At 47.3% G+C, this 13,071-nt stretch overlaps 3 protein-coding genes across 3 annotated transcripts; 1 reads left to right on the plus strand and 2 right to left on the minus strand.

The window, feature by feature from the left end:
• Nucleotides 1–1,208: 1,208 nt before the first annotated feature.
• PtA15_2A22 (uncharacterized protein) lies at nucleotides 1,209–4,096 on the minus strand (the record flags this gene model as incomplete). The annotated part of the gene is made up of 2 exons (XM_053166229.1): nucleotides 1,209–1,319; nucleotides 4,058–4,096. The coding sequence occupies 2 exons, from the start codon at nucleotides 4,094–4,096 to the stop codon at nucleotides 1,209–1,211; spliced, it is 150 nt and encodes a 49-aa protein (XP_053017266.1).
• Nucleotides 4,097–6,082: 1,986 nt separating this feature from the next.
• Nucleotides 6,083–6,562, minus strand: PtA15_2A23 (uncharacterized protein; the record flags this gene model as incomplete). Its single annotated transcript, XM_053166240.1, has 2 exons — nucleotides 6,083–6,089; nucleotides 6,189–6,562. 2 exons carry the CDS (start codon nucleotides 6,560–6,562, stop codon nucleotides 6,083–6,085), a joined length of 381 nt encoding a protein of 126 aa, XP_053017267.1.
• Nucleotides 6,563–6,868: 306 nt separating this feature from the next.
• Nucleotides 6,869–7,761, plus strand: PtA15_2A24 (uncharacterized protein; the record flags this gene model as incomplete). The annotated part of the gene is made up of 2 exons (XM_053166251.1): nucleotides 6,869–6,925; nucleotides 7,381–7,761. The coding sequence occupies 2 exons, from the start codon at nucleotides 6,869–6,871 to the stop codon at nucleotides 7,759–7,761; spliced, it is 438 nt and encodes a 145-aa protein (XP_053017268.1).
• Nucleotides 7,762–13,071: the final 5,310 nt, after the last annotated feature.

Raw genomic sequence — 13,071 nt, forward strand, 5'->3', positions numbered from 1 at the left:
TGATCACTCTGGCTAAGGGAATAGTGAAAAGCTTCATTTAAAGGGGCTTTGTTTTGTACAATACTAAAGCCCCATTGATGATACCTTGAAAAGGCATCAAATATTGCACCTTTTCTTCCAGTGCTGCTGATCATTCCATAGGTAATGCCATTCACCTTAATTTTCTGAAGATATCCACCTGCATTCATATCTAGGATCCTATATTTTATAAAAAGATCTGGATTTTGTTTGATGTATTTTACTATATCTTTTGCAATGAGCTGATGCATCTCTTGGTTGTTGTATTTGAGGTGAGCCAGTGCTCTAAAGACATTGTTCTTATCTTTTTTGATGAAATTTTTGGTTTTAGAGAGATGATTTAAGTGAAATTTAGCCCGGTATTTTGCTGGTATAGTCTTTCTTTCCATTGTGACAGCTATTTTGCATTTTTTTTTCCAGCCAAAGAAATCACCATACAATATTTTTCAGAAGCAGTCATTTGAAGGGATTGTGTTAGAACTGATATGATGTGTGGTTTTCTCTTTAGAACATAAAGGATCGTTCTTGGAAACTTACCTTGAACCTTATCCTCTGACTTCCTAAAGCCACCAAATATATTGGCAATCACTTCTGCCAGTTGTTTCAACTTGTTTTGCAGGGCTCTGAGTGCTTGAGTGAATATGTTTCGGGCTGTGTTCTTGGGTGCTTGTCCAGCGGGCTTGGAGGGTGGACCTTGAAGCACGTTTTCTTTGGGCTGTACACTTTCCACCTCTCTGCTGATTTGCTTTGGTTCCGGAATCACGGGCGGGGTGTCCGATTTCCGCAGATTTCCGGCCAAAAGCCCCGATTCTTGAACTTTAGCCCCTGCGGCGTGATTGATGTCGGAGGCTGCCGAAGCTGCCCTGGTACCAGCAGGTACATACATTCCTCGGATTGTCACTGCCGCAAGCATGAGCAATGTCAAGCACGACAGCAACGAACCTTTGAAAGATGTAGGATGGGAGGTGGTCACCGAAATACGATATGAAGCATAATTATAATGAAATTTTCGTGCTACCATTCTACTCTTCTCGCTGCTCCGTAAAGCCACATGTAAAATTGTAGCAAAGAGTCTTGGCACCGTTTACGGGAGGAGGGATTGGAGGGGTTGTTGGTGTTTGTAAAAAAGAGTGTAAATATCGATCGGGTTAGTCGTAGTCGCTGCACTCGACTCCAGATGTTATGTTCAGTTAAAAACCAGGGTCGATGATGTTCTCGGCAGAACAAGTCTCGGCGATGGCGATTTCAGGGTTGGCCGGGGCGGTCCACAGCTCGCCTCGGTTGTTGGGGGCCGAGGTTAACTATGATGTACGTGGTGAGCGGGTCTGGGCCGACCTTAACCAAGCCTCTCTGGAGGAGAGCCCCGCTCTGTCTCACAGAGATCTGTCTCACAGAGACGGAGGCTCGCGCTTCGCGCGAGGGGCGCCCGCCGAAGGCGGGGGCTGACTAAGTTCGGGTCTGGGCGGCAGCCCAGTCGTCTCCTTCAGCCAAACGCTGCACGCCCGCAACGGAGTCTGGGACTTAAATTGAGTCGAGCTTAACAAAGCCTCTCTGGAGGAGGGCCCCGCAGCGAACTTAACACAAGTCCCCTGCTGCGGGGTGCGGCAGCCAGTTGAATCCCCCGCGGGCAGCTTGACCCTCTGCGGTGGCTTGACCGCGGTGGCTTAGCGGCACTTTGGCGGCTTGACCGCAGTCTGTCAGCTCGACGTTGGCTGCAACAGTGGTGAGAGCTCAAAAAACACACTTGTCAGCCAGGTGATTTGAACCCACAACCTGCACCACATGTTTATGGCAGTAACCAGCCAGCTCTTACCGCAAGGGCTCATAACAGTACTACAGGCATGTAGCTGTTGCTGCGGTATGCAGTATCACCTTGTCATTGCAAGCCCGCATGACTGCGCAAGTAGGTGCAGTCACTGCGGCCGCGACCCCAAATGCAACTTCAGGTGATGCTGCAGGCTCCAACAACAGCTATTTGCCAGTAGTGTAACTTTATGATCATTTGAAAAGTTTTGGAGATTTATTCATACAATTTTCTAAATTAACCATGTGAATTCCATTTTTCTGACTTTTTTTTACATCATTTTTATAATTGATTTTTTTGGTGACATGTGTAGTCTCTTCTTGATATTCAAAGAGGCTTAGAAAAAGACATCAGAAACATTTTTTTCTTTTTCTAGCGTGATGCGGTCAAGCTGAAAGCATGACCGCGGGTAGGCCAATCGTGGAATCCTGCCAGTTTTTGACGTCTGGCAGCCCAATTTGGCAGGATTGTACATTTTTCTTTGTCTAGATGCGGTCAAGCCAACGGCATGACCGCAGGTAGGCTGATGTTGGAGCCTTGCCAGTTTTCAACGGTGGGCAGCCCAATCTGGCAGGATTGCACAGATCAAGTTATTCCTGACCAGTGCTCAACCGTGGCACAGCGTGGGGTCAAGCTGACAAGCGGCCACCCAAAAATTTTTGACCTGTGGTGTAGCTTGTTTTTCTTGCTTTGATTGCTCATGATTCAAACGTAGCTATTTAGTTCCAATGATTGATTACTATTCTGATATTGTTCTTGTTCATAGTGAAATATGACTTGCAACTTCCTTGTCATTGTAGGATCTGAACTTGAGGGACAATCACCACGGCTTGAACTAGAAAGTGATCAGCATACCTAAGCCACCCGGAATCAAGTTTCTTTGCAAAACTTTGTCTTGGCCTCATTAAGGATCCTCTGTATTCTCACCCTCCCCATCTTCCTCGGTGCCGTCGATCCCTCGCGAGGCTATGGATGGACGCTGGACTATGTACAGCCAAGACTGGGGATCGCTTTGATTCCGTGTCAGGCATTGGGTGGGCCCGGGACATGCAGAGACTCGGAGTCGGCGGGTTCAGAAACAGATGTGCATTTGTCAAATTTGCGCGCCAGATTTACTTGGTATTCAAACTTAGCACAAGTCCCTCGCCTGCCGGGGGGCACGGCACGAATTGCCTTGCACAAAGTGCGACCTCCCGTCAGGGAGGGACTTGCATGGAATCCCTGATTCCTGGCGTGAGATCCCCGCGTACAGCTCTTTGTTTTTGCAGGTGGCCAACTTTGTGCCCTCCAAAAACCCACTTCTGTAAAGAACTGAATCCCTCCCCAGATGCCAAAGAAAGGCCTTCTCTCTTTAATTTGGCGGCAGTCATAGGTTGATAGCACTTGGTTCATGGCCTGGAGAGCGGTTTGAAAAAGGCCTCTTTTTGAGACGCATTCCTGCTGATTTAAGCAAGAATGCAGTATTCCACTGCCTTCCAATAGATTGAAACAGCTTTTGATACAAAGCCACATGTATTTACAAAAAAATTCTCTGAATATGGTCCGCTTTTCTCAGTGTTTGAAAACTTCAAACGCAAGGATCAGGCCTTATATCAGCAGCCACAAGGCCTAAATAATTAAATTGCATCAAAAGAAGAGCACTGCAGCCTCAACGGGCTGACGGTTGATTTACCAAAAAGGAAAAAGTGAAAAAAGCTTGATACAGGCTGATAATCCTGGGCTGGGGCTCTCAGGCCAGATACAGGTTTTTGCAGGTAAGCCTCTCTGTGAGACAGAGAGCCTGCGGGGCTGCTTCACTGGGAGGCGTTGTTAAGCTTGCTTGGCATCCAGCCATCCAATCCTGCCTATGTATCTACTTGTCTCAAGCCCCTTACTACCCATTGACCAAGCACATTAACCAATTCCTGCAGTAAACAGAAAAAGAAGATCCCAAAGCAACCAGTAGAATAGTGAGGATATTCTTGCGCAAAGAATTTGGTTTTGAGTTTGTCTGAGCACTTCCAGAGTTTGTAGTTGAGTGCACATTAAGGATTCAATCAGTTGTGTGTGGTGTACCTGGTTATTGTTGCTGTGGGGAGAAGGAATCAAGTAAGACACATGATTCACTAAAAATTTAATAATTGTTGGAGAGTAAAAAAAACTCACTTTCAATTATTGCCCCCTTCATGAAATCTAATTGTGCGTGGTTTGAGTCTAATAGTGCCAGCAAGCCTATGGCTTTGGATATGGCCTCACAGTGTCAAGGTAAAGCGTGTCATCACCATTGAAGAACATTTTTGGCCCCGCTAGTGTAAGAGCAAGTGTTTCCAAAGACGGCTGGTTGGGTTGATCTTGATGCAGTGACTGAGGTGACAATGGAGCGGCTGAGAATAGGGAGATGTGAGGGGTTTTTTTGGCAGGAGGAGTGATTCCTAAGTCATCCAGTAAGAAACAGTGGGTCTCAAGGAGTAAACAGAAAAATTGTTGTGGAGGACACAGCGATGGATTCCAGTTTGGTGCGGTGGAGTCAATAGCAATGGCAGTGGCGTTGAGGCTGTGTCTATAAATACCAGGCGTGAGGAAATGTTATTTCCTCAGACAATTCCTTGGGCTGGCTTCCAGCCGGGGGGTTGTCTCACCCCTGCTGAGTGGACGCCCCCTGCAATGCACAACAAGCTTTTTTGCAGTGCGTGAAGTATGTATGTACATCTGTTTTTAATAGTGAAAATCAAGATTTTTCATATGATAATAAGTGATCTTATATGCTGATGAGTTGTATTGAAAAGAAGTATTTTTGGAGGCCAGAAAAGGAACCTAGATAAAGGTAAAATGTGATTGAGTTGTAGTTTGAGCTGATCATTAAACTTTTTTAGCTTTAGCTGGTCATCAGAGTATTGGAATTGAGTTATCATTCACTGAGCAACCTCTGGCTTGATTGATGATGGTTTAGTACCCTTATGAATATGATTGGCTGAGGATCTCAATTGTGTGAATAGAATAGATCCAGCTTGATTGACATAAAAAAGGAAAACAAACACTAAATCAGCATGTTATTCAATAATTGATCTTAGATGATATTACACTCACGTCTCCCAAATATCTCATAGTATCCATCCTCTAGAACCAATCCTCCATTGATGAAACTATTTGCTTCAGGCAGAAGGAGTCCATAGTGTAATGTTTTGTAAGCAGCTCCAAAATCTTCCTTTGGAGTAACACTTAATCCAGTTTGATGATATCGCCAGAATGCAGAAAATAGGACCCCCTCTGCCCCATTGCGACTGATTCTTCCATAGGTGATGCCATCCACTTTTATTCTATCCACATATTTCGATTCATTATTCTTTGTGATCTTGTATCTTTTGAAAACCTCCGGATTTTTTTGGATGTAATCTAAGATATCTGCTTTCACAATCTGATGTTTTCCTTGATCTTGATATTGAAGGTGAGCAAGTGCTCTATAGACATTGTTTTCATCCTTCTTTATGAAATGTTGGGTTTGATGGATATTGAATTCAGTGCCAACTTTCAGTGGAAATGGAGACAAGTGCCCTTTTGATAATGCCTTGCGTTTCATTTTGACAACTGTGTTGATATCTTTCTTGCTTGAGGCTTTGGTTTCAGAGGGAGATTGAGTGAACAATCTAGATAGAGCTTGATTTGCAAGGAATGAAAATTAAGTTATTCATCTTGAGCATTAGATTTACATGAAAGGGTGCTTACGTCTCCCAAATATCTCATAGTGTCCCTTTTCTACAACCAAGCCTCCTCTATCAAGGATATTCTTGTCCTTTAGGTCAAGGGAATAGTGCCAAGCATCTTTTACAGGGGTTTTCCTTTTTACAATACTAAAACCCAATTGATGATAATGTGAAAAGGCATCAAATATGACACCCTTTCTCCCATTGATGCCGATCATTCCATACTTAATGCCATTCACCTTTATAAATGTCTGGTAATTTCTTATATTTTTATCTGTGATCACATGATGCTTGAAAAGATTTGGATTGTTTTTGATGTATTCTGCTATATCTTTTGCAATGAGCTGATGCTTCTCTTGATCATTGTATCTGAGGTGAGCAAGTGCTCTAAAGGCATTGTTTTCATCATTTTTGATGAAACCTTTGGTTGTAGAGAGATGGTTTAGGCTCTGAAGTTCAAATTGAGTCCGGTATTTTTTTGGTATAGTCCTGCTACCTATTTCTTTTTATTTGTTGTCAAGCCGGAGAAGATAACACATAGTGTATTTCAGATTTTATTATTTGAACTTGAAGGGATGGTTTAAGAACTGAGATGGCATGCAAAGTTCGCCTGTAGAATAAGGATCAGTCTCGGAAACGTACCTCTAAAAAATATATTGGCAATCCATTCCATCAGTTTGCTCCACTGCTCTTTCAGGGTTCCGAGTGCTTGAGTTAATCTGCCTGGGGTTTCTTTCTTTGGTATTTTTCCAGCGGGCTTGGAAGGTGGTCCTTGAAGGATATTTTCTTCGGGTCGTAGGATTCCTTCCTTTTGGCTGATTGGGTTTGGGCCTGGAAGCACCAAAGGGGTGTCTGTTTTCCTTAGATTTCCGGTCAAAAGCCCCTCTTCTTGGGCCTTAAGAGCGCCTGCGGCATGATTGATGTCGGAGCCTGCCGAAGCTGCCCTGGTGGTACTAGCCGGTCCAACATACATTCCTTGGACTGTCACTGCCGCAAGCATGAGTAAAGTCAAGCACGGCAGCAATGAGCGTTCGGAAGATGTAGGATGGGAGGTGGTCATGATCGGAATACGATATGAAGCATAATTATAATGAAATTTTCGTGCTGCCATGTGACTTTCCTTGCTGAGCTCTATGCCAACAAGTAAGTTTGGGCAACGTTTACGGGAGGAGGGATAAAAGGGGTTGTTGGTGTTTGTATTGGGTTAGTTGTAGTCGTTGCTCGCTTGACTTTGATGATCCAGATGGGAGTGTTTTCAAACAGAATTATATGATGGATGTCTCGCCACAAACTCCGGGCAATGGAGCACCGATGATGCTTGAAAGCTGTACATCCTCTCGGCAGAACAAGTCTCGGCGATTTCTGCATGAACCAATCCTCGGCCGAGGCGGTGGAGGGCGTTGCACAGCTCGACGCGGTTGTTGTGAGCGGGGAGGTCTGAGGGAGGCTTGGGCCACACTAAAGTCTACCCGGCCAGAGGCATGCTCGGAGTCGAGGGAAAAGAGCCTCATGGCTTGGCCGACACAGCAATCAACTTCCGAAACCACCTGACCGTGATCGATAACTAGAGCTTTCAGCTCCGACCGTAATCCAGCCAGAGTCGTGAAGTTGGAGTCAGTCTTGGTCGAAGGTTCAGCTTGTCGAGCCCGAACGGTAAACCTCAACACGGTAGGTTATGTAGTTTCACGAGAACCCTTTACATCCGAATCGTGGATCTCGATTACTTTTCACCTTCAGAGCTTCATCCTCCTTCACATGGTTTGATTTGCTTCCTTTGTTGGCGATTTTGATTCCTGCAGTTAATTGTAACTGTCGACTAACATCTCGATCCTTTTTTTTAGAGTGGAAGATGATTGGTCTGCTCCTCTTTGTATGCAGGACTTGTACTTCAATGAAGATCGCTACCGGCCGAAGAAAGTCGCCATATCCAAGCCACCCGGGATCGAATGCATCCTGCGCAAAAAACCGGTGATCTTTGCAAAACTTGCCCGTCTGCCGATCCACCGTATATTCTCATCCTCCCCTTCCTCCTCGATAATGTCAATCTCTGGCGAGGCTATGCATGGACCCTGGACTGTTTACGGCCAAGACTGGCGGTCGTCCCGATTCCGTGTCGGGCATCAGGTGAGGGCATCCAGAGACTCGGCGGGTCTAAAAGCAGATGTACATTTGTTAAGCTCGCGCGCCGGACTTGGTCCATCCGGTTCCACCTCTAACTGGTCCTCCGAAGCCGACCCGCTCGGTCTAGCCTGTCGCTAGCTCAGCGGAAGCACACACGAGCTATACAGCCCGATGTCTCCGCTGTCTAATTTAACCAAGTCCCTCCGAACTCCGCTGTCATCCTCAACTGAACTTTGTGACGATACGGGACAGAGGGGGTTCTTTGGGGTTTCTGCGGCGAAGCGTGTGAGGAGGAAAGCAGGCCAAACCTTCTTTGTCATTATAACATTAGGTTAACATATTAGGGGGGTTTACGATTGGATTTTTGGTTGCTGGTGGCCCCATAAAATGTTGCTTGCTGGTGCACAATTTGGGCCATAAAATTACCACCAGAAATGGTAAAACTTTGCTGGTCATGCAACAGGGACCAGCAAAATTTTAGACTCACGAGTGAACAGACCAATACCAGTCATCACCTGGAATGCATATGGTGTTGCAAGTGCGTCTGGCCACTCACCAAAGTTTGGCCGAAAAAAGGCCAAGCGCGTGTGGCCAACCCTAAAGCCAGCTTGGCCGATCCCAAAGCGTGGGTGGCACACGTCCAACCCCCGCTTGGCACAGTCCAATGTTGGGGTGGTTTGGTATAAAGCCCCGCTGGGCCAAGTTCAAGCAAGGGTGCCACGCACGCCAAACGCTGTGCCGGCCATCAAGGAGAGAAGTTTCCCTCCTCGATGGTCGGTCTACAAACTGGTCATCGAGAAGGGAAGACTCTCTTCCTGATGATCAATACAAGTATTGACCACTGCAAAGGGAGTCTTTCCTCCCTGATGACCAGCCTACAGACCGGCCATCGAGAAGTAAAAGCTCCCTTGTTGATGTCCAATGTGCGATGTCGAGAAGGGAGAACGTTTCCCCTCCTCGAGGGCACATTGTTCTTGCCTTTTGAGGCAGAGACAAGGGCCGGCGTCTGATGACCGGCGTGTTGCATGCCAAGTCACAGATCCCATCGGCCCAGAGCTTGATCTTGGCCAAGCGGGCCGCGCAACCTGCCCAATCAAGCCCGCTGGGCACATACCCAACCCCCGGAGGCACTGGGCCAAGCGGGAGTTGGGTAAGTGCACAGACGCCCTTGCAACACCATACCTCCATCTGATGGCCGGTGATCAACACGGGTCATTGGGTTGAGTACACACTCAACTCTTCCCCAACACCGGTGATTGGACACAGGCACACACCCCACTCCACTCAATGACCAACCCAGTCATCAAGTGGATACACACTCCACTCAATGACCAATTACCCGGTCATTGAGTGCATACACACTCCACTTGATGGCCGGACCGGGTCATTGAGTGGGTACAGTGTACACACTCCACTCGATGACCCAATCGTGTCATCCGTACCAACTCGATGGCTGGACCGGCTCATTGAGTGGACACATACACTCCACTTGATGGCCGGACCGGGTCATCAAGTGGATACACCTCCACTCAATGACCAACCCGGTCATTGAGTGGATAACTACTCCACCAATGGCCGGATCGGTCATCAAGTGGACATATACACTCCACTCGATGACCCCGTCTGGTCATTGAGTGGATAACTACTCCACTTGATGACCCAATCCGGCCATTGAGTGATCAAGTGGATAACTGCTCCACTTGATGACCTGATCTGGCCATTGAGTGGATAACTGCTCCACTCGCTGACCTGATCCGGCAATCAAGTGGATAACTACTCCACTTGATGATCCGGTCTGGCCATTGAGTGGGTAACTACTCCACTCAATGACCCGGTCTGGCCATTGATTGGAGTAGTTATCCACTTGATGGCCAATCCGGTCATCGGTGGAGTAATCCACTCAATGACCCGGTCTGGCCATCAAGTGGATAACTACTCCACTCAATGACCCGGTCTGACCATCGAGTGGAGTAGTTATCCACTTGATGGCTGATCCGGTCATTGGTGGAGTAATCCACTCAATGGCCGGATCAGGTCATTGCGTGGAGTTTATGTGTCCACTTGATGATTTGGTCCGGCCATTGAGTTGGTACGGATGACTGTGAAGCCCCCCTCAACAACGGGGCTCCACACAAAGGGCCACGGGATTACGTGACCCCCACGCGCCATGATACTTAGTCTCAGCTCTTCACTCCCTAGTCTGGCAGAGAGTTCCTCCTCTCTCCCGGCTAGGTAAGCTCGATCTTGTTCCTTTTATCATTTCCCTTCCTTTGGTATTTAGAACTGATGAGAGAGTTCCTCCTCTCTCCCGGCTAGTCGTGCAATCAAAATCCCACCAAGTTTGGACCTAGAAACCTCCTCCTCAGAGTCATTTGATTCTGCAGTCTGGTCAAAGTCCGTAAAGCCCCGCGCATAAAACCGCTTTACGTGCGTTGCCGCCGCTCACCGTTTCAAAGGCGTCCCGTCCAGCTCCTCCATCTCATGACTGCCTCCCGGAAATTGCAATACAATGCAATAAGGACCATTCCAGCGGTTAGCAAACAGCTTTCCCCATTGCAACTCGAGGCTACGATTGTAAAGAAGAACCAATTCCCCCTTGCGGAGGGAGTCCCGCAGCCTGTGGGAGCAGCAGTGGTCCCAGTACTGAACTGCCTTAGCACGACTTTCCTTGAGGCGTGCCGCCGCCTTCGCAATAACCAAATCCCGCCATAACAGCTGCTCTGCCCGCACCAGAAGCAGGTCGTCCGCCGATTTAACTTTCCACCAGTTGATTGCCAAGTACGTGAACATCTCTATGTCTACTGGCAAGACCAGTTGGCACCCAAACAACATCTTGTATGGCGAAAACCCCGTTGTCCGTTTAGTGGAAATCCAGTCCGCAAACAAAACGGCAGGCAAATACTGCTGCCACTTTTTACCATCTTCGCCGCACAGCTTTACCAGAGTGCTCTTGATTGGCTGATGTCCGCGCTCAATCATTACCGCACCCTCTGGATAGTACTCAGTCACCTTGCCAAACTTAGCGCCACATGACTCCACTAATTTCCGCAAACCACCACGAAACTCCGCACCGCCATTGACAGTGATCAGCCGTACACATCCAAACTGCACAAACCAGTCCTCTTCCAAGAACTGCCTGACTTTTGCCGCCGTAATGTTCACCAGCCGCCGCGCCTCCACCCAACCGGAAAGATTGTCCCGGGCCACGAGCAGGTACTTGAATTTCCCCGCCTTAATGTGCACCGCATCCATGGATATCCTACTCCGTTTCCGTAGGTTTCCCAATCTCTTTAGGCAGACGCAGACTACGCCTCTGGCATTGCTTGCAACTCCGCACCCATTGCCACACGCTCCTCGTGATACCCGGCCACCAAAACCGCGACTGGACTCGCCTTTTGTTTTCCGCTTTGCCTTGGTGACCAAACTCCCTGTGTAAGCTCCGCAGGACAGCCTCCTGATCAATGCGCCGCGTTACTACCACTAGGTGCACCGGTGTGCTCCGACGCCACAGCTGGCCCTCATGCACGAAAAAATTCGCCGCTTTTTGCTTAATCCAACGCTGCACTGTTACCCCAATTCCCGCGGGGTAGCAAAGAGTCGTCAAGAACACCACCAAGTACTCGTACCTAGCCATCTGCTTAACTGGAAAGCCTCCGTTGTGATTGTGTTGCCTGCCATTTGCACGTCAAGAATACGCCGCTCCACGTCCAGCTGCTCCGCCAGCGCAATTTGATCCTCTTCATCTCCCAGTGGAATGTGGGAAAGCGCTTCCGGTGTGGAACTCCTAAAAGATCAGGAAAGAGCTGTGAGGGGAAATAGTCAACTACACTACTGATAATGTAGAAGAGGCTACAGGTGCTGGTGAGGCTGCCCCTGGACTAATGCTGATGGAGAGAGGGTTACACTAAGAAAAAGAAAAGGGTGTGGCTGATGATTCTCTTTGACTTAGATGACTTTAACACTTTATGAGTTTGAGGTGTATCAATCCTACTGAGGGAGAGAGGAGAAGTGAGATGGGGAGAAAAGCAGAAGCTCTTGGGGAGTCACTCTGAGATGGGTAATGAGATATATGCTGGGGGATATATTTCTGAGGGGTGAAATGTTATCTAAGTGAGGTGTGTAAAGGTGCTACAGAGTGTATGTGGGGAAAGGTGCATACAGAGTGCAGTGGGTGAAAGTGCATATAAGGGTAGTGTAAAAGGTGCTACAGAGGGGATGTAGTAGAAAGTGCATATGAGGGTGGTGTAAAAGGTGCTACAGAGGTGATGTAGTAGAAAGTGCATGATCGGGATACAACATCTAGAGGGGTGTTTATATATGTGAGAAGTACTACAGGGAGGTAATACATGATGAGCACATAGTAACAATATCTGAAGATGAGCAGTAATGATGAAGGTGCAATGACCAAGGAGTGTACATGAAAGGTAACTATGTAGAAGATGAAATAATGATGAGCATTTGATAATAGCTACAGGAACTATGAAGGAATGTACTGCTGATTCATATGAAGGGAAAAATGAGTAATGAAGTTATGTAAGATATGCAGTCCTATGTAGCTATGATACTAATGAATGATGTATGTAATAATGCTAAGGATATGTATGAAGAAAATACCTTCCAAAACTATACATGCCAATAACTGCTGATCCATTTGGAAATCCTAGGTGAAATGAGTGGGTGACTAGGGGTAAAATGGGGTGTAGAATCTGAATATGAAGCAATGATGAGGTATTTATGAAGGGTTTAGGTGATATGAGGGTGATAGTATGAACAGGAACACGGTTACCACACCAGTAACGTAAAAGCTTTTCCTGGCACGTGCACCACCTCAAAAAAAAACAGTTGCAAAAATGCCACCCAGCGCGTCATAGGGGCATTAGGCAACAACAGAAAGTTGATCATCCGCATCAACGCCTCCGTGTCGACCAGTAATTCAAAATAGACGCCCCACAGTATGTGTTACAATCTCCGCACAATTTTTGACACTCCGCACAGTTCCAGCTTTGGTTGAGAATACCATGATTCCATGTCTGTAAATGTTACCAACTCATACAGCACAGGCCGGTCCTTTCCGTCCTCTTCCTGGATGAGAACTCTGCCTGCGCCAAACTCACTTGAGTCCGCCGCCATCATAGTCGAGTTCCTTTAACAAGATCTTCCTGCCTACTATGTCCTTCAGCATTGCAAAATCCTTGTTGCATTCTTGGGTCCAGTTCCATTCCGCATTCTTGCGTGTCAGTCTCCGCATTGGACCAGCAATTTCCGCAAACCTCTTGATGAACATGCAAACAAAACTGCAAGATGTGAAACACCGTCCGCGGTCTTGGCCAGTCCAGTATCTTCTTCTGCTTTGGCTCTGCAACCCGCCGCCCGTCTCGAGACACCTTGTGTCCAAGGACCTCCAACGCCAGCATGCAAACCGCAAACTTCCTCCCTGAAACCGTAAGA

This window comes from Puccinia triticina, chromosome 2A (genome assembly GCF_026914185.1).
Source record: "Puccinia triticina chromosome 2A, complete sequence".
Classification (NCBI taxonomy): domain Eukaryota; kingdom Fungi; phylum Basidiomycota; class Pucciniomycetes; order Pucciniales; family Pucciniaceae; genus Puccinia; species Puccinia triticina.